Source organism: Mobula birostris, chromosome 3 (assembly GCF_030028105.1).
Source record: "Mobula birostris isolate sMobBir1 chromosome 3, sMobBir1.hap1, whole genome shotgun sequence".
NCBI lineage: Eukaryota > Metazoa > Chordata > Chondrichthyes > Myliobatiformes > Myliobatidae > Mobula > Mobula birostris.
In genome coordinates, this window is record NC_092372.1 from 53055974 (window position 1) to 53082681 (window position 26708).

The following is a 26708-nucleotide window of genomic DNA, read 5'->3' on the forward strand; positions in this document are numbered from 1 at the left end:
CGTACCTCATCTTTTCCCCCCGTATTGCCTTTTTAGTTATCTTTTGTTGCTCTTTAAAAGTCTCTCAATCCTCTGGCTTCCACTCAACCTTGCTATGTTATACTTCCTCTTTTATTTTTATACTGTCCTTGACTTCCCTTGTCATCCACGGTCGCCCCTTACTCCCCTTAGAATCTTTCTTCCTCTTTGGAATGAACTGATCCTGCACCTTCTGTATTATTCCCAGAAATACCTGCCATTGTTGTTTCACGGTCGTCCCTGCTAGGGTATCTTTTCAGTCAACTTTGGCCAGCTCCTCCCTCACGGGTCCACAGTCCCCTTTGTTCAACTGTAATACTGACACTTCCGATCTTCCCTTCTCCCTCTCAAATTGTAGATTAAAACTTATCATATTATGGTCACTACCTCCTAATGGCTCCTTTACCCCAAGTACCCTTATCAAATCTGGCTCATTACACAACACTAAATCCAGAATTGCCTTCTCCCCGGTAGGCTCTAATACAAGCTGCTCTAAGAATCTATCTCTGAGGCATTCCACAAACTCCCTTTCTTGGAGTCCAGTACCAACCCGATTTTCCCAGTCTACCTGCATGTTGAAATCCCCCATAAAAACCGCAGAATTACCTTTGCGACATGCCAATTTTAACTCTTGATTTAACTTGCACCCTATATCCAGGCTACTGTTTGGGGGCCTGTAGATAACTCCCATCAGGGTCTTTTTGCCCTTACGGTTTCTCAGTTCTATTCATACTGACTCTACATCTCCTGATTCTCTGTCCCCCCTCGCAGGTGACTGAATTTCATTCCTCACCAACACAGCCACCCCACCCCCTCTGCCAACCTGTCTGTCCTTTCGATAGGATGTATATCCCTGAATATTCATTTCCCAGCCCTGGTCCTCTTGCAGCCATGTCTCTGTTATTCCCACAACATCATACTTGCCAATTTCCAACTGAGCCTCAAGCTCATCCACTTTATTTCTTATACTCCGTGCATTCATATAAAATACTTTTAATCATTTTAAAGTAATACTTTTACTCCCCCTCACCTTTCACATCGATTCCTATTGCACTTGGCCATACTCTCCGATCCATTCCCGAGCTTTCTGCCCCTTTAATTCTGTTGTCTTTCTTAACTTTTCTTATTCTCTTTCCCTTTAACTCCATTCTTATATTTCCAGTTCGTCCCCTCCCCCCCACTACTTAGTTTAAACACACCCGTGTAGCAGTGGCAAACCTGCCTGCCAGAACACTGGTCCCCCATCTGTTAAGGCGCAACCTGTCCCTTCTGTACAATTCATCCTTACCCCAAAACAGATCCCAGTGGTCCAAGAATCTAAATCCCTGCTTCCCGCACCAGCTCCTCAGCAAACATTCACATCCCCTATTTCCCTGTTGCTGCCCTCACCAGCACGAGGAACTGGAAACAAACCGGAGATAACCACCCTGGAGATCCTGTCTTTCAGCCTTCTTCCGAGTTCTCTGAAGTCTCGCTGCAAAATGTCTCTCTTCTTCTGCCCGACGTCATTTGTGCCGACATGCACCACCACCTCCAGCTGATCACCTTCTCCCTTGAGGATGCCCTGCAATCGGTCTGTGACGTCCTGGATCCTGGCACCAGGGAGGCAACACACCATCCTTAAATCCTGCCTGTTGCCTCAGAAACCCCTATCTGAACCTCTCACTATAGAGCCCCTATTACCACGGCTCTGCCTAACTTCTGTCTCCTCGGCTTTGTATCAGCACCAATTTTTGACTCGGAGACACGTTCGCCTCTCAGACTGGCACTGTCTTCTGTCCCGACAGCTTCCAAGGGGGTGAATCTGTTTTCAAGAGGCACATCCCCCGGGGTCTCCTGTACTCCAAGCATCCATCCCTTCCTCATCGTCGCCCCCCTTCTCTCTTCCGGTATCTTTGGTGTAACAATCTCTCTGCAGGTCCTGTCCAAAAAAATCTCTGTTTCCCGGATGAACTTGAGGTCATCCAGTTGCCTCTCCAGTGCCTCAACACGGTCCTTCAGGAGCTGAACCTGGACACACTTTCCACATTTGTAGCAGCAAAGGCCTATTTGAAGGCCTTTCCTGTAATAATGTCTGAATCAAAGTCAACAATACAGCAAGCAAATACCTTCCCAAATTTGATAACAAGTGAATTCTGAACTCTTCTAACTTCAAAATCACCTCAGTTAGCTTCTGGTATTGTTCCTTAACAAATTAGTCAGAATGGATCATATCCTGCTCCAAATTCTCATGTGACAAAAGACCCTCAATCTTATGACTTATATTTTCCAATGGAACATATCACATTTCTAAGATTTATACCATTCTGCTCTATCAATATACTCAGACAATTGATATCTAGGACCATTATTCCAATCTAGGTTTATAATCCTATTTCAAAGACATGAATATGACTGAAATGATGCCAGGACAACTAAATTACTTACAGATGGCTGGAAACAAGAGGCCATTTACAATTTAAAGCTACACTGGCACCAAACAATACCACTTTTGATTTACAGACACTGCCTCAAGTTGAGTTCTGCATGAAGAAGGCACTTATGTAAGGGAATTATTAAACTTCAATAATTCAAGAGGCCACCAAAGTCAGCATTATATTCTAGATTATGACACTGTGTCATCCCAACATTTCTGTCTAAATGTCATTAAATGGAATATATTCAATGCTACCCATGTTGTTACTTTTACTTCTTTCTCTCACCTATTTTTGTTCACACCACTTTGAGACAGACCATTTGTGATTAACAAACCTTTGCAACCCTCACTCAGCAAGCACCAAAAGTGTGGGTCACTCACTCTTGGTCTCCATCTTATCAAACATCTTTTTCATAATCTCCACCACCCTGCAGTCCTGTCCCTTACTCTTTTCTGCAACATAAAACACGTTATTGTTTCTTCATTCACTCACTGAACAAGTCCACTAAAGTCTAGTAATTTACCAAATGCCCAACTAATTGATAAAATGAGCATAAATGACTGCATATTTTTCATTTGATATCATTTTATTCTTTCCAGATTACCGTCAGCACATTCAATGGCATTGGTGCAGACTTCTGCATTTTGATTATTTTGACCTTCAAATTTCACACATTCGTACTCCTTTATCCTGGACAGGGCCTTGTCTAGGTGTATGACAGTATTACCTGCATGCATAAAAAGCACATTATAAGAAAGGAGGAAGTGAACATTTCTGCCTCTGCATATATTAAAAATCATAGAACTTTGGACACAGAAAACCTACAGCACAATGCAGGCCCTTCAGCCCACAAAGCTGTGCTGAACACGTCTCTACCTTAGAACTACCTAGCTTTTAACCATAGCCCTCTATTTTTCTAAGCTCCATGTAGCCATCCAGGAGTCTCTTAAAAGATCCTATCGTTTCTGCCTCCACCACTGCCAGCCCATTCCACGCACTCACCACTCTCTGCGTAAAAAACTTACCCCCGACATCTCCTCTGTACCTACTTCCAAGCACCTTAAAACTACGCCCTCTCATGCTAGCCATTTCAGCCCTGGGGAAAAACCTCTGACTATCCACACGATCAATGCCTCTCATTATCTTGTACACCTCTATCAAGTCACCTCTCATCCTCCGTCGCTCCAAGGAGAAAAGGCTGAGCTCACTCAACCTATTCTCATAAGGCATGCTCCCCAATCCAGGCAATATCCTTGTAAATCTCCTCTGCACCCTTTCTATGGTTTCCACAGCCTTCCTATAGCGAGGCGACTAGAATTGAGCACAGTACTCCAAGTGGGGTCTGACCAGGGTCCTATATAGCTCCAACATTACCTCTCTGCTCTTAAACTCAATCCCACGATTGTTGCAGGCCAATGCACTGTATGCCTTCTTAACCACAGATTCAACCTGCGTAGCAGCTTTGAGTGTCCTATGGACTCGGACCCCAAGATCCCTCTGATTCTCCACACTGCCAAGAGTCTGTCCATTAATGCTATATTCTGCCATCATATTTGACCTACCAAAATGAACCACCTCACACTTATCTGGGCTGAACTCACTGAAATCGTTGAAATATGTTATTTTATCAAGATAGAATACAAATTGAATGGTAGTGAATTTATACAAACAGTTAAAAAATGTTTACCTAGATCATCATTGGCAAAAGGCTCTAAATTAGAGGAAGTAGACAATGAACTGGCATTATCGAAAGATTCAATGTACTCTACATTTTCATTCTGCTGAATCCCTGCCAGAGGTTGTTGCTCAGTAGTCTTGTCACATATCTCCTAAAAATTTGAAGAAGAAATTAAAGATCTCTCAAGTGCAGGTATTATGTAATAATTGAAACTATGTACATCCTATTTAAGATACGAATAATCCCTTTGTGTTTTGGCTACAAATTTGCTCTCATCTATTATCAAAACAGATCAAAATAGTTAATTTAACTGAATGCTTGAGACTTTGCTATACATATATCTGTAGGTTACAGCATTTGTCCAAGTAAAAGATAGATTATGAGCTAAGAAAATCAAAAACTGCAGACACTATAGGTCCACAATAAAAACAAGTGATGTTGGAAGGAAATAGAAAAAGAAAAATCTGTGGAAAGACAAGCAGAATTAACAATTCAGGAGACACAAAAGATTGCATATACATGAAGCACAGAAGAAACTGCTGGAAGAATTCAGCAGGCCAAGTAGCCTCTGTGGAGATAATAATAAAAGGGTCAAAGTTTCAGGTTGGGAACTTGCATCAGGACTGGAGATATCAGACTTCAGGATATGAGGAATTAAGGTTTCAGTTTGAGACCCTTCGTCTAATTTCAAAACCTGTTCATTTAATAATTTAGGACAGAAATGCAAACTTACTTTTCTTTTCTGCTCCAATCCCTGTCCTAAGGCACCCCATACAGACACTGAAGCAGATTTTCAAGGAGATGTAGAAATTCCTTTCTTTCTGCCTAATTTCTTGCCTTTTGTTGGAATATTATAATAATTTATTTCCATTTTCCTTATCGATAGATTTCCTTTCATTCCTCCCTGCTGCAGAGGCTATGTATTGCTGACTACGCTAGACTATCATGACACATTCAAAGTTTTCTTTCTTTAATGCATCCAATTTATCTGCAGCACACTGGTAAAGTCATGTTCCTTTTTCACTGATTTTTAGTTGCTACCTTTACTTGCAGTTCACATGTTTTCTTCCATTCAGTTTTCTTTATCCCCCATTCGTTTTCAGCTGATAGCTTTTATGTTGTTGTTTTCCAACATCATATCAATTCTTTACAATCCTACTATGAAATCTTCATCTGTGAAGCAGCTGCTTCTACAAACTTAACTATTCCAATGCTCCCCAGTAAGTTTAACTTTTCACCCTTCATAAACAAAATCACCAAAAATTCTATTGTCACTATGCTAAACTTGTATTTCTGTATGCTCATCACTTCTCTGCTTAACTGATCTGATAACAGCTCTAAATTCCCATCCACATATTTAAACCTACCTTTAACCATATCCATTCCCCTACCTTCAGCAATATTAAAAAAAAACGAAAATTATAGTGTTTCTTCAACTGAAGATTGGAAATGTGCATCAAGCTCAGGTATTTCTCTAATAACAATTGGGCATTAATGAGTTCTAAACCATAGAATTCTCACTTTCTGCGTAATAACACTAATAAGCATCTTGAATTATTTATTAACATGGAAGACATTATTATTGTACCCTCATTATTGCTTCAAATTATTTTCTCTCTCTAATCCCATCTCTTGATTACTTGGCTTGCTGTTTTGTGCTCCACCATAATTGATTTTATCCTCTGAAATATTTCTTGTTTCAGTTCAACATTTCTAACCTTCTCCTTTCCACCAACACATAACTGCTGAAAAGTTGTCCTTTGCAGCAGTCAGCTAAAATCTAAAGCACAGTTCACAGCGGCTAAGCACAAAAGCAGCTATATACATTGTTCTTTGCTTTTACTGCTAGCAAAGGTGCTTTCTTGCACTGTTAAATGCAACCCATAGATAATTTTACTAAAATGGCCCGACAATAATTGTTCAAAGATACCAGGAAGCAAATATGTAGAATTTTTGTCATCTTAAAAAAGTCCCCACAGTAGACTTGCAAGAAAACCAATGGCAGTATCTTCACTTTAAAACAATTAATTAATCACCTTATATTTTTTGGCTGTCATCATCTATATGTGTCCGATACACAAGGATCCAAGATCAGTGACACAAATCTTAAACTCAGCATAAAAGTAATTTATACAGAAAACTAATGCAGACTTTTGTGTATTTCTGGTATTCACATTAGCCTTGTATTAGCCGGGTGTTCTGAGTAAGAATTCTCATTCTGATTCTAAAGCATTTACTTTTCTGTGGAGTGGAACTTGGAGACAGAAGCAGCAAGGGAAGCTGTTTTATTTTTTCAATACGATTGATTGACCAAAATATTAAGATTTCACCCATAACAGCAGAGCTGTTAACTTTTTCATGACGGAAAATAAAATATTACAGGTACTTTTGGGTGTTTTCAGTAAGTGTTAAAACCTATTGATTAGGAAGTAGCAAAACTCATTATTTTTTGCTTAAATTACAAATTGCATATGATTTTTGATAAAGTAAATCTAATATGCTGATTTTTCTTCTTTGCTCCTAATTTTGTTACATAACCAGCAATGTGAAACAAATTTAAATTTCAATAAAAACACTTCTGAGCACCCAAGGAAAACCAAGAAAAAAAATGCACTATGATTTATTTTAGTGCTGGATTCCCAAATCCTAATGTTGAATTCAAAAAGACTCATTTCAAAACCTAAATCATATCACCTTATTTAACTCGATCAAACTTGGCAATGCTGGTTCAAGACATCTTCACAAACCTCATCATCACTTGTAGCCAAACTTTCGCTAGGAGTCAGTTCTGAATTGCATGTCATCCATATGGGTGAACTCTGGGATAAAGTATGTCCTCCTCCTTTGCATCTCTTCTCTGAAAGATGTTGTGTTACTATATCCTAGAACGAAACAACTTTTTAGAAAGAATGAAGTATTACAATAATAACGTAGGATTCATTATTTAAATATACTGTACCTGTAAGACATAAAGAGCCCGCTGCCGAAGATAATCAGTATTAAGCAACTGAAGTTCATGGAACAGTTCAATGAGAAAATGGGGTCTTGATTCATTCTGGGAAATTAAAGTTGCCACTTCAGAATATATATTATCACGTAGAGCTTCAAAAAGTGAAAAGTCACTACTAGTTTCTACAACAGAAAAAAAAAATCAAAATTTCACTGAATTAGGAAAAAATGACAAATTAGGGAATTATTATTCAAAAAATTGTTGATCTTAATTTTACTCAGTAACTGATTTCCACATTAAAAGTTTGATATTTTAAACCTTCAAAACAAATTAACCAGATTAATATTTTCACATCAATGATCGTTCCTTGGAACTGTTATCAGTTCATCAAATTTTACATGCTTTGCTAAGTTTTACAGATATTTTAATTTCAGCATTTTCCCCATCTGCCATACTCCATTATTGCAACAGATCTTTCAAATCAGTTTTACTTTGTGTACTTCACATCAAATTGTTGCTACCAATTAATTACACAAGACCAATATCAGTTTTGCTCCTAAAAAAAACTCAGCTCCTGGTTAAACATACAATCATTAGCAATATGAATGAACACCAGTGGTCTTGATATTTAGCAAAAGAGAAGGTGCCCACCTTTAAACAACTTAGTAACCTGAAGATATCAGCTGAATATATTTCAACATCTAGTAAGCACTTGCACAGTGTTATTTATAGTGCCCTATGTATTAAACATTCAGAATGACAAAGGCAGGAGATGCAGGGAACAACTAGGCCAAATTACCACAGGTCATATACCATCTTAATTTGGGAAATCTACCGTAGTTGTGACAGAGTCAAAATCAAGGAGAGTGGTACACCACACAGACTCAAGGCGGTGGCTCATTACCATCTTCTAGGATAAATAGGGATGAGCACTAATGTTAATGACATCCTTATGTCAGGAACAAGTTAAATTTTTTTTAGTAGAATAAGCATTAATATCAAAAATCTATGGAATTCCCTGCTAATTCTGTTACTTAAACAACTCAAACAAAATTAGAAGCCTATTTAATCAAGCCTCAAGTTTAAAAATGGTTTGATGCAGCTGCTAGTCATAGAAAAAATAGTACTTCCGTGTGAGGTGGAACTTCATTTACTATTGAACACATTTATTACAAGCAACGTAACTAAAGGAAAACAGAACAGACCACAACCTAAAGCAGCTACTTTCTTCAGTTATTTGCTTAAAAGGTAAATTACCTGGTGCTTCACTGCATGCATTTCTGTTAGATTCGAACAGTGCTCCCCTAGCATGTGCTGTAGGAAAGGGGGACATACAGGTAGTAATTTGTACTAAACACCATGTACTTATTGGAAAAATTATTGCAATACAGAAAAGGGATCAAGAGTGCAAAATAAACCCTAAGCAAAAGAAAATTAGAAACATTACATGCACACACAAAATTAAATGAAGCTTGACTATTCATTTTGAAAATTATGCAGCAACAGAAAAGAGCTTTTAAATAATAGTCTTTAAACATTCATTACAGAACATTGTCCAAGTGCACTGTTGGTAATACATATTTCCTACCCAAGTATAAACTACCAAGTAATTTTTAAGCTAAGCCCATTCTCACACCTCAAAGTACCCATTTTCTTCAATTCCATATGCGAATTATGAATTAAGATGCCACTTTTAAGACACTTAAATTTGAAACTTGCCAAAATATTTCAAATTAGTTAGATATACTTCTTAGTGTAAAGAGGATGAAATGAAATGCAACATTCCTTATATCTTTCTTCCCATCTTTGTTGAAGTGCAGAATTCAGTAAGAAGACATTTTTCAGTCAGCCAGATATGAACAGAATGGACTTTTTGTACAAAGAGATTGCTAATGACAGACAGGAACAACTGCTAACATTTAATCCACCTTGCCTTTTGCACATTTTAAGTCTGAGCTCACAGAATTCCCCTAAAAGTGACTGTGATCTTTATTCTCGTTTTTAAATACAAAGTTCACATTTTTAGCGTTAATCACTTAAGCGTAAGACACTCCACTGAAGTGTTTTATTGAGGATTTGCACTAAGAGATAAAGCAAACTGTAGAGTCTACATACTTAAAACAATGTATTTTTAAAAACAGCGATGAGACTATTTTGAACATAATGTACATTGCTGGATTTTTTTTAATACCCTTTCATATTATTGAAATATAAAATCTGTAATGAAGTACAAATGTAACATTTATCCCATCAACTGTTTCTATTGATGAGCATTAACACACATGACATTCTGACTAAAGCTACTCATCAATTACATTTCAACTTAACAGAAAAATCAACCTGCTGTAATTACTCAAGAAATTTAGCTTGTTTTTAAGAAGTGATCCAGAGCATGCACAATGCATATTTAAAGATACAGTAGCTTATGCAAATTTAAAACACTCTCTCATTGAGGCATTTTTGTTTCCTTTCATGAAATTTTGGAGCTACACAACTTGAATTACTCAAATGACAATTTCAGCAGAGCTTCAGGTTGCATGAGACATTGCTTGTGGTGAGAAAGCACCAGAATTAAGAAGAGAGCAGAGGCTGTCAGGTCTTGCTGCAGAGCTTAAGAGCCAGTTTCTGTGCTGTACTGCCCTATAATTCCAACAGATAGAGGCACACTTCAAAAATGGCAACCCCTGACGCATGTGGGAAGACATCAGGTCCATCACTGACTATCAAAAAAATATCTATTTATCTGCCACACTAGCTGAGGAGCTAAACAACTTCTTTGCTCATTTTGACAGGGACAATAATGAAGTCTTGACACCTGAGGAGGTCACAGCACTGAAACTGAGCACACGAGGTGAAACGTACTCTCCACAGTATCAACACATGCAGAGCAGCTGGACCAAACGGCATATACATGAGGGTCTTCAAGGACTGCACTGACCAGCTGGCAGATGTTTTTACTGAAATCTATAACTTCTATCCATCCCTTGCTGTGGTCTCTGCATGCTTCAAAACACCAACCCTCATACCAATCCCAAAGCAGCTAGTGGTAATGTGCCTCAACAGCTACAGAGTGGTAACACTCACCCCCATAGCCGCCAAGTGCCTGGAGAGACTGGTTATGTCCCACATTAAGAATGCCATCCCTGCTACTCTGGACCAGCACCAGTTTGCCTATAAGGCAAACAGATCAACCGAAGACGCCATCTCCATCACTTTCCACATCATACTGGAACACCTGGAGTATAAGGACACCTATGCCAGAATGCCTTTTAAATTGACTACACTTCAGCTTTCAACACCATGCTCACTAACAAGGTAAACGACACAAACAGGGACTGAATACATCAGTTTGCAACTGGATTCTGAACTTTCTTACCAATCACACCCAGACAGTCAGACTAGACAAGTACACATCAACCTCCCTGACCCTGGACACTAGTAAACAACAGGGATGTGTACTGAGCTCACTCCTTTACACTCATGACTGTGCCCCTGCCTATGTCACCAATTCCATCACCAAATTTGCTTTCGACACCACAGTGATTGGATTAATTACAAATAACAATGAAACAACATACAGAGAGGAGATGCAGAAACTGTCTGAATGGTGCAAGAACCACAACCTTTCACACAACGTTGAAAAAAAAACAAATGATTATTGATTTCAAGATACCAAAAAGGTATGAACAAGCTCCACTACTCATAAATGGTGAAGCAGTGGAAAGGGTCTCCAGCTTTAAGTTCTTGGGAGTGAACATCACAGAGTAGCTCTCTTGCACCTCCTTGATAGTGAGGAAGGCTCAGCCGCACCTATAGTAACTGTCCCAAAATCTTTACTGATGTGTAATTGATAGCATACGTACCTACTCCATGACAGTATGGTACATTGGCTGCAACAAGATTGACTGCACAGTACATCATTGGGACACAACTACCAGCTATGGAAACCATCTACAACTCATGATGTCTATGGCAAGCTTGCAAAATCATGATGGACTCATCCCACCCTAATAGTTACCTGTGAAATCTCCTACCCTACGGCAGGAGATATGGAAGCATCTCTCCACAGACATCCAGACTGAAATACAGCTCCCCCCAACCCCAGGACTGCCATGCAATTGAACAATGCCACAATTTAGAGTTGATTGTTTTTAATTCAGTTGCAACTTCGATGACACTCTAAATAACTCAGACATTATTTTAAATTTAGTCGTTGTGCTTTTTAGTAACTGAATTACCAGCATACAGTTTGCACCAAATGGAGTAGCACTGCAATCTGTGTCCTCAGCAATGACAATAAAGCTTTAACTAATAAAAATATACTTAGATACTGCTATGTATTTGCAAAAGGTCACAGAAACAACAATCAGTAACTTAATGTGCTAAAGTACTTTAATGCCTATATCACAAAATTTGAGAAAAAAAATTTTTTATAAACCATCAACTTATACTAAATTTATAAACATTTTAAAATCAACATCCGTTAAATAGTTTTTGCACCAAAAACTGCCTTCTAATGTGAAGGTTTCAGTTACGGAACTTATTGGTTTTAAAATACCATGAACATTACCATGTAGAATTGCTACAAAAATAATTGTATTTTTGAGTGTAGAAATAATTTCATAACATTTTCCAATTGAGACTGTTTTTACAGTAGTTATAAAACTTATTTTTACAGATTAATACAAGCAAATATTTTAAACAATTATATAGGATCTTTAGAAATATGGATAAAGGAAATATGAACTGACACCAGAAGGCCTGTCATAATAACATACCAGAGGAGCCATCATCTGATTTCTTTCGCATTGACTTTTCTTGCAATTCATCTTTGGTTGTACTGGAGGTTCTAGGTTTCAATAACTCTTCTGTCTGTGTGGCGTGGCAGACTTTTTCTCTACAACACTCACTAGCACTGGAAATGCTCGCAGATTCAAAACCTAATAGAAGAGGAATACATTTAACAATGAAAAACCAGGAAAAAAACAAAAAAACAATTTTCCCACAAAGTCTTGCAATGTAGCATTTCAAAAGAAGTTGTGAGTTTTCCCCTGGTGCTCCCATTTTATTCCACATCCTACGATATACTGCCCTCAGTATGTGGGGGGCGGGGAAGGTGGGGAGAAAGCTGAATGTAAAATGGGTGTTTGATGGTCATTGTAGACTTGATGGGCTGAAGGGTTTGTTTCCATTCTGCATCTTTCCACAACTATGACAAAGAGAAAAATAATAACTAGCTTAAGTATTTAAAATATTAGCCCTTTAGAACTGGCACAAGTTATACAAAGGGCATTTTATACAAAGTTGTATAAAATGCAGTTGACACAGAAAACAATTTTGTTCTTAATTCACTCAATTCATCCATCCTTTAGTGCTCACTAAAACTTAAGACTGGTTTTAAACTGAACACTGGAAATTAAGCACAATTTTGCTAAAATAGCTTTGCTGGGATTTGAGCCGTTTTATTATTATGAAAAAGAATTAACACCAATACAAACAATGTTTGTTTGCTCCACTTTACTAGATTAGCATTGTTCAAATGAGATCAATTTCTAATGTATAAAGAGGAGCAATAAAGTAAACTGGCACAAAAATTAGCCCTGTGATTTGAACACATTGAAAAGAACCAAAAGAATTTCCTCAAAAGTCAAAAAGTAAAAATGCAATTCATCTTTGAATCAGTTATTCTATTTTAACATGTATATGAGATTGGATTCTGCCAAGGCCAGACCAAGTCTAAAGCATATTACAGATTTCCTACTGCAAAATTCAGGAAAGGATATTCCTCTACTACAAACAACAAACAGTGAATCCCACCAATCAATCAACAGCATAATACCTTCGCCTATTTCCCAATGGTTCTTCTGATAAAAGGCCTTTTTAATTTTTGATTTTGGAGTTTTGTCTTTTGAAGCTAGATTGGCCTGTGCACAGGCTTTTCTGGATTTAAATGTTTTTGTTACAGTTGTAGGATCAACAGCATCTGGCATACTACTAAAACTTTCCAAGGATTCTTCTTCAAAATTCTTCCTATTTTCCCCTGGAGCCTGTTGCTTTGGGTTGTTTACATTTATTTGTGGTAGAGAAGTGGGTGGCTGCCCTTGTCTGGGTGATTGTCTCAATCCATCTTTTGTATCATTCAACCATAGCATTTCACTCTGCTGTCTTCCATCATCAGCCTGTTTCTCGATCCTACTTCAAAACAAAAGCAATTAAGTTTTTGCAACTGATAGGTTAAGTGAAAAATTACTTTTAATTGTTAAATCTGAAACATGTATTACCTCTATGATCTCAAATTAATGTTCACAAATAAAGGTAGGTCAAAATGCACAAATGGGATGAATTATAAGAATACACGAATTTGGAACAGTCATTGACAATTCAACCCTGTTGTCCCATTGATAATAACATGATTAATCTACAGTCAGAGTCATACAGCAAATGAGTAGGCCTTCAAACCCCACCATGTCTATTCCTGACACTATGTACACATTAGGTACTTATCTCATGTCCCAGCCCTTGGCCACAATTTGCAAGACTTCATCTATATATTGATAGTTTGAGAAAGAACTGGTCTCTAACAAGTCCTCAAGATCCCAATCACTGCAAAACTGAAGTGTTACAAGGTGCTATTAGCATTGCAATCAAGTGCTACTTACTCACAGTAAACTCTTTATCTATTATAAAACCAGAACTACTCAGCTCCAAATGTCAGACTTGGTTCACAATTTCCTCCACAAACACTCCAATCTACTCAGTTATCTTGATTCAGACAAATCAGTCTACTCTTTTCATCAAATCTTTGTGCTATGCAACCATCTTCTCTCCTGCCCAAGAGACCCCATCAATAAATCCCCACAATTAGCCTTTGCCCCATCTTCTTCCCTCTAGAAGATTAATGAGACAAAGCCACGAATTTCATGCAAAGCAGGGAATGTAGATTCAAACATAATAATTTTAAGATATATAACTAAATGAATGTCTAGTGAGACTATGAGAAAGGACGGGCAAATGACAAGGCAAAATTGCAGTCAGTGGGATGAGTTAAGCTGTACAGGGGGTCAAAATCAAAAAGGGCAACGAATACAGGACTGAAGATACTATATTTGAATGCACGCAGCACAAGGAATACAGTAGATTATCTTATAGCGCAGTTAGATTGACATGTATGATGTTGTGGGCATCTCCGTGCTGTGGCTTAAAGAAGATCACAGTTGAGAGCTTAACATCCAAGGATACACATTGTATCAAAAGGAGGGGAAGGGGTGGGTCTGTTGGTAAAAAATGAAATCAAATCCTTATAAAGAGGTGACAGAAGATATAGAATCCTTGTGGGTAGTGTTAAGAAACTATAAAGGCAAAAAGACCCTGATGAGAATTATATACAGGCCTCTGAACAGTAGCCAGGATCTGGGCTACAATTTACAACGGGAATTAGAATTAGGGAGATCAAGGTAAAGGAACCCGTTGGAGACAGTGATCATAATAGGATAGAATTCCCCCTGCAGCTTGAGAAGGAGAAGATAAACTCAACGTATCACTATTACAGTGGAGTAAAGGGAATTACAGAGGCATGGGAGAGGAGCTGGCCAAAACTGATTGGAAGGGAACACTAGCAAGGATGACAGCAGAACAAGAATGGCTGGTGTTTCTAGGGGAAATTCAGAAGGTGCAGAAAAAATTCTAAAGGGAGGATGATGCAACCATGGCTGACAAGGGAAGTCAAAGACAGCATAAAAACAAAAGAGAGGGCATATAATATTACAAAAACTAGTGATAAAGTAGAGGATTGGGAAGATTTTAAAAACAACAGAAGGCAAGAGAAATGATGATGCATGAAGGCAAGCTTAGCCAGTAATATAAAGTGTTTCTTTTCCAGCTATATAAGGAGTAAAAGAGAGACCACACTGGATATCACATCACTGGAAAATGTCACTGGAGAGGGAGTGACAAAGAAATAGTGGACAATCTTAAGTATTTTGCATCAGTCTTCACTGTAGAAGACACTAGCAGAATACCAGAAAGTTGAGAGTGTCAGAGGCCAGGAGTGAGAGTCATTCCTAATGCTAAGGAGAAGGTGCTTGGGAAGCTGAAAAGGTAGTTAAGTAACCTGAATCAGATGGACTACACACCAGGCTTCTGAAAGCCACAACTGAAGAGAACATGGAGGCATTAGTAATAATCTTGCAGGACTCACCAGATTCTGGAATGGTTCCAGAGGACTCAAGAATTGCAAATGTCACTCCACTCATTATGAACAGAGAGAGGCAGAAGAAATTATAAGCCAGTTAACCTAACTTCTGTGGTTGGGAAGATGTTGGAGTCCATTATTAAGGATGAAGTTCGGGGTACATGGAGGCACATGACAAAATACGCCAAAGTCAGCACGATTTTCTCAAGGGGAAGTATTGCTTAACAAATCTGTTGGAATTCCTTGAACAAATAACAGGCAGGATATACAAAGGAGAGTCAGTGAATGTTTACTTGGATTTTCAGAAGGCCTTTGACAAGGTGCCACACATGAGGTTGCTTAACAAGATAAGAATCCATGGTATTACAGGATAGGTACCAGCATGAACAGAAGATTGGCTAACTGGCAGGAAGCAAAGAGTCGCAATAAAGGGGACCTTTTCTGGTTAGCTACGACTAGTAATATGCTGCAGGGGTCAGTGTTGGGACTGGTTCTCACATTATATGTGTGTTATATGTGAATGATTTGGATGAAGGAATTGATGGTTTTTTGGGCCAAGTTTGTGGATGTTACAAAGATGGGCAGTGGGGCAGGGAGTGTTGAGGAAGCAGGGTAGCTGCAGAAGGATTTGGACAAATTGGGGGAGTAGGCAAAGAAGTGGCAGATGGAACATAGGGTAGGGAAGTGCACGGTCATGCTCATTGGCAAAAGAAATAAAGGCATAGACTATTTTCTAAGCGGGGAGAAAATTAAAAAATCTGAGGTGCAAACGAACTTTGGGGTCCTCATGCAGGATTCTTTAAAGATTAACTTGCATGTTGAGTTGGTGGTAAGGAAGGCAAATACAATGTTCACATTCATTTCAAGGGGACTAGAATATAAAAACAAGGATGCAATGTTCAAGTTTTACAAGGCTTTGGTCAGACAACATGGAGTATTTTGAGCAGTTTTGGGCATGTTATTTAAGAAAAGGTGTGCTGGCATTGGAGAAAGACCAGAGGAGGTTCATAAGTGATCCCAGGAATGAAAGGGTTAACATATGAGGAATGTTTGATGGATGAGGATACCTCTGAAGTCCAGGGTGAGAAAGCCTCATCCTGGGAACATATGTGGCAAAGATGAATGATCTGAGAAAGGGAATGGCATTTTTACTGTAGACAAGAGTGAGAAGAGGTATAGTCAAGATGACTGAGGGAATTAGCAGATTTATAAAAGATGTTGGTAGACAGTTTGTCTCCAGAGATGGAGACAGAGAGATTGAGAAAGAAGACAGAGGTGTGAGAAATGGACCTTGTGAATTTAAGGGTAGGGTGGAGTTGGAAGCAAAGTTAATGAAATTGACAAACTTAGCATGGGTGCATGAAGCAGCACCAACGTAGCTGGCCATGTAGAACAGAAAAAGTTGGGGATCATTACCAGGGAAGGCCTGGAATGTGGACAGTTCCACATAGCCCACGAAAAGGCAAACATAGCTGGGCCCCATGCGTGTAGCCACTGCTACCCCTTGAGTTTGGAGAAAGTGGGAGGCGCTGAAGGAGAAATTGTTGAGGGTGAGAACCAGTTCTGTCAGACGTAGGAAGGTGGTGGTGGAGGGGAACTGGTTGGGTCTTTTGTTGAGGAAGAAGCAGAAAGCTTTAAAGCCTTCTTGATCGGGGATATGTGTACAGCCATGGTGAAAATGAGGCAGTCAGGGACAGAGAATTGAAAGTTACTGAGGAGATCAATAGCATGTGTTGATGTGTTCAGGAAAGTTTTCTAAATCAATATATAGAGGTACCAAGTAGAGGGGATGCAATATTGGATCTCCTGTTAGGAAACGAATTAGGGCAAGTGACAGAAGTGTGTGTAGGGGAGCACTTTTGTTACAGTGATCATAACGCCATTAGTTTCAACTTGATCATGGACAAAGATAGATCTAGTCCTAGGGCTGAGGTTCTGAACTGGAAGAAGGCCACATTTGAAGAAATGAGAAAGGATCTAAAAAGCCTGGATTGGGACAGGTTGTTCTCTGGCAAGGATGTGATCGGTAAGTGGGAAGCCTTCAAAGGAGAAATTTTGAGAGTGTAGAGCTTGTATGTTTCTGTCAGGATTAAAGGCAAAGTGAATAGGAATAAGGAACCTTGGTTCTCAAGGGATATTGCAACTCTGATAAAGAAGAAGAGAGTTGTATGACATGTATAGGAAACAGGGAGTAAATAAGGTGCTTGAGGAGCATAAAAAGTGCAAGAAAATAGTTAAGAAAGAAATCAGGAGGGCTAAAAGAAGCCATGAGGTTGCCTTGGCAGTCAAAGTGAGGGATAATCCAAAGAACTTTTACAGGTATACTAAGAGTAGAAGGATTGTAAGGGATAAAATTGGTCCTCTTGAAGATCAGAGTTGTCGGCTATGTGCGGAACCAAAAGAAATGGGGGAGATCTTAAATGGTTTTTTTGCGTCTGTATTTACTAAGGAAACCGGCATGAAGTCTATGGAATTAAGGGAAACAAGTAGTGAGATCATGGAGACTGTACAGATTGAAAAGGAAGAGGTGCTTGCTATCTTGAGGCAAATTAAAGTAGATAAATCCTCAGGACCTGACAGGGTATTCCCTTGGACCTTGAAGGAGACTAGTGTTGAAATTGTAGGGGCCCTGGCAGATATATTTAAAATGTCGGTGTCTATGGGTGAGGTGCTGGAGGATTAGAGAGTGGCTCATGTTGTTCCGTTTGTTTAAAAAAGGATCGAAAAGTAATCCGGGAAATTATAGGCCGGTAAATTTGATATCGGTAGTGGGTAAGTTATTGGAGGGAGTACTGAGAGACAGAATCTACAAGCATTTGGATAGACAGGGACTTATTAGGGAGAGTCAACATGGCTTTGTGCGTGGTAGATCATATTTGACCAATCTACTGGAGTTTTTTGAGGAGGTTACCAGGAAAGTGGATGAAGGGAAGGCAGTGGATATTGTCTACATGGACTTCAGTAAGGCCTTTGACAAGGTCCCACATGGGAGGTTATTTAGGAAAATTCAGTCGATAGGTATACATGGAGAGGTGGTAAATTGGATTAGACATTGGCTCAATGGAAGAAGCCAAAGTGTGGTAGTGGAGAATTGCTTCTCAGAGTGGAGGCCTGTGACTAGTGGTGTGCCACAGGGATCAGTGCTGGGTCCATTGTTATTTGTCATCTATATCAATGAGCTGGATGATAATGTGGTAAATTGGATCAGAAAATTTGCTAATGATACAAAGATTGGAGGTGTAGTGGACAGTGAGGAATGTTTTCAGAGCCTGCAGAGGGACTTGGACCAGCTGGAAAAATGGGCTGAAAAATGGCAGACGGAGTTTAATACAGACAAGTGTGAGGTATTGCACTTTGGAAGGACAAACCAAGGTAGAACATACAGGGTAAATGGTAAGGCACTGAGGAGCGCAGTAGAACAGAGGGATCTGGGAATACAAATACAAAATTCCCTAAAAGTGGCGTCACAAGTAGATAGGGTCGTAAAGAGAGCTTTTGGTACATTGGCCTTTATTAATCAAAGTATTGAGTATAAGAGCTGGAATGTTATGATGAGGTTGTATAAGGCATTGGTGAGGCCAAATCTGGAGTATTGTGTTCAGTTTTGGTCACCAAATTACAGGAAGGATATTAATAAGGTTGAAAGAGTGCAGAGAAGGTTTACAAGGATGTTGCCGGGACTTGAGAAACTCAGTTACAGAGAAAGGTTGAATAGGTTAGAACTTTATTCCCTGGAGCGTAGAAGAATGAGGGGAGATTTGATAGAGGTATATAAAATTATGATGGGTATAGATAGAGTGAATGCAAGCAGGCTTTTTCCACTGAGGCAAGGGGAGAAAAAAACCAGAGGACATGGGTTAAGGGTGAGGGGGGAAAAGTTTAAAGGAAACATTAGGGGGGGGCTTCTTCACACAGAGAGTAGTGGGAGTATGGAATGAGCTGCCAGACGAGGTGGTCAATGCGGGTTCTTTTTTAACATTTAAGAATAAATTGGACAGATACATGGATGGGAGGTGTATGGAGGGATATGGTCCTTGTGCAGGTCAGTGGGACTAGGCAGAAAATAGTTCAGCACAGCCAAGAAGGGCCAAAAGGCCTGTTTCTGTGCTGTAGTTTTTCTATGGTTTCTATGTGAAGTGTCATGGATGTAAGTGGGAAGAGACTGAACCAAGGGAGGAACTCAGCAGGTCAGACAGCATCTATATAAATAAACAGACAATTGCTGTTTCAGGCAGAGAACCTAAATGCTATAGCTCATAAGCAGCTGAACATAACAAAAAAGTTCAAAGGAGGTAATTAAAGTCTGCACAAGAGGGAATATAATTCTACAATCTCCATAATACTACAATTTGACACTATTCATGCTGTTGTTTTGAACCATCGCTCATGTACGAACGGCCAACAGACACAACTTACACAATTATTAAAAATATAAAACTTTTTTAAAAATCACTGACGTATAAATTCTATTGCACAGTACAACATCCTTATACTCCTCCTCCATCTCCCTCATTCAAAGATTCATCAAAAACCTAATCACATATGGTATGCATTTGCAGAGGTTTGACCTGGATCCTCCACACATGCTGGGAATCTGCAGAACGCTTATTTGACTTTATTTGAATGGCATCTAGGACACAGATGCATGTCTTAACTAGAAGATTAAAATCTACTTTGACTCATTTAAGATGCAACAGGCCCGAGCTACTACTGGTGAATTTTATGCATTCAACATCAAGGAAAGCTCTAATTTTTATTCTTATTCTTACCACTCCAAATTCCCATCTCAGCCGTGTCTATGCCCTTATTGCCCCTCAACTCTCTCCCTAACCATCTCCACCCTCAGAATCCTCTCCCTGTAGATAACAATCCTTTTCTCAATGCACAATTCCCACTCTCTATTCTCTATGATGGAATGCCAGTGGAAGGAAAGCAATATTTCTTGCTCAGTTTCATGAAAGGCCTATGGCTTTGGTGCTTTTCTTGAAGGATGTCCTCAGATTGAGCTACTTCCCGAAATATGCATATTTCTTTAGCTAACATACACATTTATGGAAAAGAAATTCAACCATATCATTCTACGCCAAGTAAAAATACAATATTTTTATTACCATATGTGGAAACAGACTGAAATCAAATACATACCACTTATTCTCTCTGCATTTTGGAGAATTACTTTCAAACGGCTTTGGAAAAGCCAAATACTCTGTTTTTCCAGAGACATTGTTCTCATTTACAAGTGGCTGCTGATCACCACTTTGGGCACTGACATTTTGTGAAATATCACTAAACCCAGGAGGGAATATTGGATTAACATTAAAACCTGTTTGAAACAAAGGATAGATTTATTATTGAGAACTTAACTATAATGTCGTCACAAGGTGAGTAATAGAAAATAGAAAATAACGTTTTTTTTGACTACTTTGCTCACTTTTTACTCTGCTAGTTTGTTAGAAACAGCTAGACTCACCCCATTATTTTCTTGAATTAATTGTGCTTTGACTATTAAGAGCACTGGGGGACAGGTGGTTGAAAAGATTAGGGATCTTTGAAATGAGAGAGAAACTCACTGCCACAACTAAATAATTTGATAAAAGACAGATTCATGCAGGGAAGAGTTCTCTATGCTAGAATCCACTTAGGTCTCCTCTAAGGAATGAAGCAGCAGGCATTGCGGGAGAGGTCAGCTTCTCAAATCATGGAAATAATGTTAGGTGGGGCAGTTGATGTAAAGATAAGATTCGGGACGTAGAGAGACTGTGTGAAAGGATAAGCAATAAATAGGGCATAGTCAGATGTGTTGACACGTGTCTATTTTAATGCAAATCATATCAGGAACAAGGGTGATGAACTTAAAAACATAGATCAATAGATGGAACTACAACATTGTGGCCATTATGGATACTTCTCTGTCACAAAGGCAGGAATGGCGGCTGGATATTCCAGAGTTTAGGTATTTCAAAAGGGGCAGGGAGGGAGATAGAAGAGGTGGGGCGAGTGGCATTGCTAATCAGGGATAGTATCACAACTGCTGAAAAGAGAGGACGCCATGGAGGGATTCGCTACTGAATCAGTATGGGTGGAAATCATAAACAGGAAAGGAACAATCATTCTATTGAGGTCTAATAGTAGACAATGAACCTGGTCAGGTGACGGATCTCTCATTTCAATGCTGGACGTTTCAGAGGAAGTGACCATAACTCCCTGATCTTTAGATCTTTAGACAGGGATAGGGAGCAGATGGTATGGTAAAGTATTTAATGAGGGGAAGGCTATTAGGCAGGAAACTGAGAGCGTAAACCGGGAAATGCACAACGGAAATGCGGAGGCTACTTAGGGAGTATTTGCATGAGGTTTTGGATAAGTTTCTCCAGGTGAGACAGGGAAAGGATGGTAGGTGGAGGGAACCATGGTTAACAAAATACATCAAGCATCCAGTAAAGGGGAAGAAAGAACATACCTTAGGAGGCAAGAATCAGATGATGCTTTGGAGAGTTTACAAAGTAGCCAGAAAGGGGCTGAAGAATGGACTTAAAGAGAGCTAGTAGGGGTCATGAGGCGGCCTTGGTGAGGAGGATTAAGGAAAACCCCAAGGCATTATACCTATATGCAAAGAACAGGAGGATGACTAGAGAGGGTGTAGGACAGATCAGGGATAAAAGAGGGAACATATGCCTGGAGTGGGAGGAGGTAGAGAAGGTCCTTAATGAACAAATTGCCTCAGTATTCACCTGTGACAGGTACCTTGAGGACAATGTATAACAGGCTGGTACATGTCGACATTAAGAAACAAGATGTGCTGGAACTTCTGAAAAGCAATAGATCAGTCCTTAAACTAGATGAGAAATGTACCAGTTTACTACAGGACGTGAGGGAAGAGACTGTTGCACCAGTGAAGATGATCTGTGCATCCTCACTGGCCACAGGAGTAATACCAGAAGATGGAGGGTGGCAAATGTTATTCCTTTGCTCAAGATTGATAATAGTGATAACCTAGGGAACTATAGACCAGTGAGTCTTACTTCAGTGGTGGGAAAACTATTGGAGAAGATTTGGAGAGGCAGGATTGACAAGCATTTGCAGAAGCATAGTCTGACTAGGGATAGTCGACATGAGGCAGGTGGTGCCTCATGAGCCTGAATAAATTCTTCAAGGGTTAAAGTAGAGCAGTGGATGTGGTGTATATGGATTTTAGTAAGGCATTTGACAATGTTCCCTATGGTAGGCTCATATGGAAAGTCAGGAGGCATGGGATCCAGGGAAACTTGGCTGTGTTGATCAGAATTGGCCTGACCACAGAAGGAAGAGGGTGATAGTAGATGAAGCGTACTCTGGAGATCGATGACCATTGATGTTCACAGATATCTGTTCTGGGACCCCTGCTCTTTGTGATTTTTATAAAGGACTTGGATGAGGAAGTAGAAGGGTTGGTTATTAAGTTTGCAGGTGACACAAACTTGGTGGTTTGGTGGTGTGGATAACATAGAAGGTTGTTATAGGTTACAATGAGACATAAATAGAATGCAGAGCTGGACTGAGAAATAGCAGTTGGCACTTAATCCAGAAAACTGAAGTAATACACTTCAGAAGGTCAAACTTGAAGGCAGAGTACAGGGTTAATGGCAAGATTCTTAGCAGTGCAGAAGATCAGATGGATCCTCTGGGGTCCACCTTCATAGAGCTCTCAAAGTTGCCAGGCAAGTTGAAAGGGTAATTAATAAGGCGCATAGTATATCGGCCTTCATTAGTCAGGGATTAAGATCAAGATATGTGAATTAATGCCGCAGCTCTACACTTGGAATATCGTGTTCAGTACTGGGAGCTTCATTATAGTAAGGAACCTTTAGAGAGGGTGTAGAGGAGATTTACCAGGATGCTACCTAGATTAGAGAGAATCTTATGAGGCCAGGTTGAGTGAGCTAGGGCTTTTCTGTTTGGAACAAAGGAGGATGAAAAGTGACTTTATAGAGGTATACAAGATGTTAAGAGGCATAGTTAAGAGTGGACAACCAATTATTTTTGGAAATAATTCAGGAAGTGTGTAGCTCGAGCGATCGAAGGTTGAGTCAGCAATCTTGGTAACTTACTTTAGTTAGCATATGAGAAGACATTATTAGTGCGCTGTTAATGGTGTTCTCTGAATGCTTGACCTTTATATTTATCAATCAGCTGATTGGTTGTCATCAGAGACATTTTCCCATAGCGGAAATGGCTAATAAGAGGGGGCATAATTTTAAGGTGACTAAGGAAAATATGGGACGGGAGAGTCAGAAGTAGTTTTCTTCATTATAGAGAGTGTAAGTGGAACGTATTGCCAGGGCTGGCAGTAGAGATGAATATATTTTTTATTCTGAATTTAAACTCTGCAATGCAGAAAATCACTGGACTATGCCGTCCAATTTCTGGGTTTGCAACTTCAAGCATTAACTTCACTTTGAAAATTTTGTTGGAACTGTCTAAATGGAAGCCAAGCATTTTTAAAGGTCATTCTTTGGCCAGTTTAAAAAAAAAACTTGAGAAAACATTCTTTACTCGCTTTTTTTAAAATCAAATGTTATTCAATCAGAATGTGGAGCTCAGTCTACACAAAAACAACTATTTCTTCTAACACCAACACTTACCATGAACAAAAGGAGAACAAGTTGGAAATCTTGAGGTGCTTAAAGTGTTAAAGGATGGAGAAGGAAAAGTAAATGGAGGGAAGACAAAACTGGGAGAAGGAGGAGGCACACTACTATCTCTTTGATTTTCTGACTTCTTGTCTTGCTGCTGTTGCTGCAGAAGGTCATTCAGCATCTGCCTTAGTCTATCAAGATAAAACAATAAGCAACTATTTAGTATTTGCCAACAACAAATCAAGTAGATTACAATGGTTCTCTAGATGTATCTTATTTTAGGCACAAGGGCAAAACAAAAGTCTAAAATGCAAATAGCTTTCAGCTTTAGGCAACAATAACTTTGAAACTGGTTTGTTTAATAAAGGGTTATTGATATTAGTCTCTTGATGCTTGCATTTTAGACAGTAACAATTATAAAACTAATAAGACAGCTTTTTTGAAAATCCCTGTAGTTTTATTGAAACAGCAAATCCTGCTGAACATTTGTTGCCTAGTTTCATAAAGTCAGCATAGCAAGAAGACTAAAGCAAAATATAACTGAAAACACAATACTCCCACAATAACATTGGATATGGAAGGTCAAAATATGACCCATCTGCCATGAGAAGTGACCCATGGTGCATAAACATTCAATGAGCAGAACTGCTTACTTAGCAAGATCTGGCAATATTTAGGCTCTAATGTTAATCAGTTCATTGTAGCTGAGCAGTAGAACTGTCAGTTAACAGTTCTGCTCATTGAATATTTATGCACCATGTACAGAGCTACCTCAGCAACCTTTGTATAAAGAAATTTATCCCAATTTCCATCCTAGAGCTGGACACAAGTCTGTGATTGTGTTCTGCAGTTCAGTAAAACTCAGTCAAAGTATTTATCTTTTCAGTATCTATACTAACTAAAAGTAGCCAGCCTCCTAATCAGAAAGTACAAGAAGTCAATCAGGAATGCAAGACCGGAGTTAAAATAGGCCAGACTAGCCAGGTTCCCTTTCCTGAAAGACAGCTGTGGAGCTGTGAAAATAATCAATAAAATCAACTATTTGAAATTTCATACTCCAATGCACAAAATGATCAGAATTTTCTCCCTGCAGATCGCAAATGCTTCTTCTTAGCTCACCATAGTCAAAAAGTAAATCAAGTAAAAGCTCATTCATAAGAATCTTTAGTCCTACACACTTATTTGGCAAAATAATTTATTTTATTATAAAATTGTAGCATATTGCATTTCCCAGTAAGTATCATAATAAATAAATCATTTTGATCATCAACACACCTTTGCACATGGTTCTGTTGCCAGGCCAACTGAGTGTAACATTGATTTAATTGATGCATGATGATGTGAACTTGTGGCGATCCAACATTGCTGGGCATTACACTGTAGGGGGCAGTAAGAAATGTCTGCAGAAGGTATGAGAGTGCCTGGACAGAAACAGAAACATTATTTGTATTTATACTAAACAACATACATCATCCTTCAGCCAAACATAAAAATCTACAGAAAAATACAACCAACCTCTTAGACATGCATCTCTCACTCAGCTGAATGTAAAAGCTTGCTGTCCTTTTAGGACCCAAATGACTCACAGCATGGCTTCATTATTTCCTTGGTTAAGTTTATCATAATCTTTCTGCTCTTCAAACATATGGCCTTTATTATAAGGATCTTTGTACTGTACCGCTGCCACCAAACAACTAATTTTGCATTACACAAGTCAGCAATAAACCTGATCGTAAGTCTCTTCCAAGGAATTTCATAATTTCAAACATTCGGTGCTTAGAACAATCCCTCAGTGCTTTGCTGCTGCAGAGATACCCCATTTATGGATCATTTCTCCAAAATATACGGAGAAGCCTCTCTCATCTGATTGTATTTTCTACAAAAAAGTCCCATATTCTTCAGCAGTCGACTACAGCTTGCTTTAGTTTACCAGATAATTTGGAACTATTATTTCTCTCAATTCTAAACCATTAAAAACATTCATCATTCTGTTCTCTCTCCAATCCCCATCTATTCTCTAAATCAAATGACAAATTGGAAGTTGCTGGCAAAAGCTTGCCTCTGCTCATGGATAAGCATGATTTCCCAAATATATTACCTGCTGATCTTGCATCAGGCTCTGGCACATATTTGTACTAAATTCTAACTGTCTGGTAAGTTGGTTAACTTGTTCTTGCCAGTGTTCTCTTTCTTCCACATAGGAAAGATCAGCTGCCCATCGAAGATTCTCCTGTCGACGCACACCAACATTCTGTTGTTTATATTTTAGAAATCGATGATACTTCCCATCTGCAGATGTTCGTTTATCCCTGCATCTACAGAAATGATGCAATAGAAAATTATGCATCATAAAGCTCAACATTTGTTGGAAGTTTAGACTAAAAATTTTACACTTGAAGAATCAGACATAGGAACTAACTTAACACTGCGACTATACTTCAAAAGTACAACACTGAATGAAAAATACTCCAGAGAACTCCTAATTTGCGAAAAGCAAAATAAAAGCCTTCCACCATTTCCTTCTTCCTTAAAACCGTAAATAATCAAGAACAATATTGAGTGTATTAACATTCTCTGTGCTAACATAATAGTTCAATTTTAAGATAATTTACTGAGAGTATGTATTTAATTGGTAAAATCAGTTTCTGGATTTGAAAACTTGAGGAGTAGATCACTTTACCAAGTACAGGGAGAATTGCATTCATTCCTTTTGCAACAAATTATTACTGTGGTACTGGGTAAGGAATTTCAGAAATATTGATTAAAGTATAAATCACAATAGTGTCTGATCTACAAGGAGTATATTCTTCCTTCAGTAACTTTGCTAATATTCTTGTTA

At 38.9% G+C, this 26708-nt stretch overlaps 1 protein-coding gene across 6 annotated transcripts in view; it reads right to left on the minus strand.

The window, feature by feature from the left end:
* The window catches only part of pcm1 (pericentriolar material 1), a 99907-nt gene that overhangs the window by 18423 nt on the left and 54776 nt on the right, over nt 1-26708 (minus strand). For 4 of the 6 annotated variants that reach the window (XM_072252634.1, XM_072252635.1, XM_072252633.1 and 1 more), the window contains 11 exons: nt 25968-26184; nt 25145-25290; nt 23876-24060; nt 20400-20577; nt 12903-13258; nt 11842-12003; nt 8321-8377; nt 7073-7245; nt 6861-6995; nt 4123-4264; nt 3040-3162 (listed from right to left, as the gene is read on the minus strand). In XM_072252634.1, coding sequence (XP_072108735.1) covers nt 3040-3162; nt 4123-4264; nt 6861-6995; nt 7073-7245; nt 8321-8377; nt 11842-12003; nt 12903-13258; nt 20400-20577; nt 23876-24060; nt 25145-25290; nt 25968-26184 — 1874 coding nt within the window. The remainder of the gene's footprint in view (nt 1-3039; nt 3163-4122; nt 4265-6860; nt 6996-7072; nt 7246-8320; nt 8378-11841; nt 12004-12902; nt 13259-20399; nt 20578-23875; nt 24061-25144; nt 25291-25967; nt 26185-26708) is intronic. The other 2 variants (XM_072252631.1, XM_072252632.1) reach the window with 2 other exon arrangements.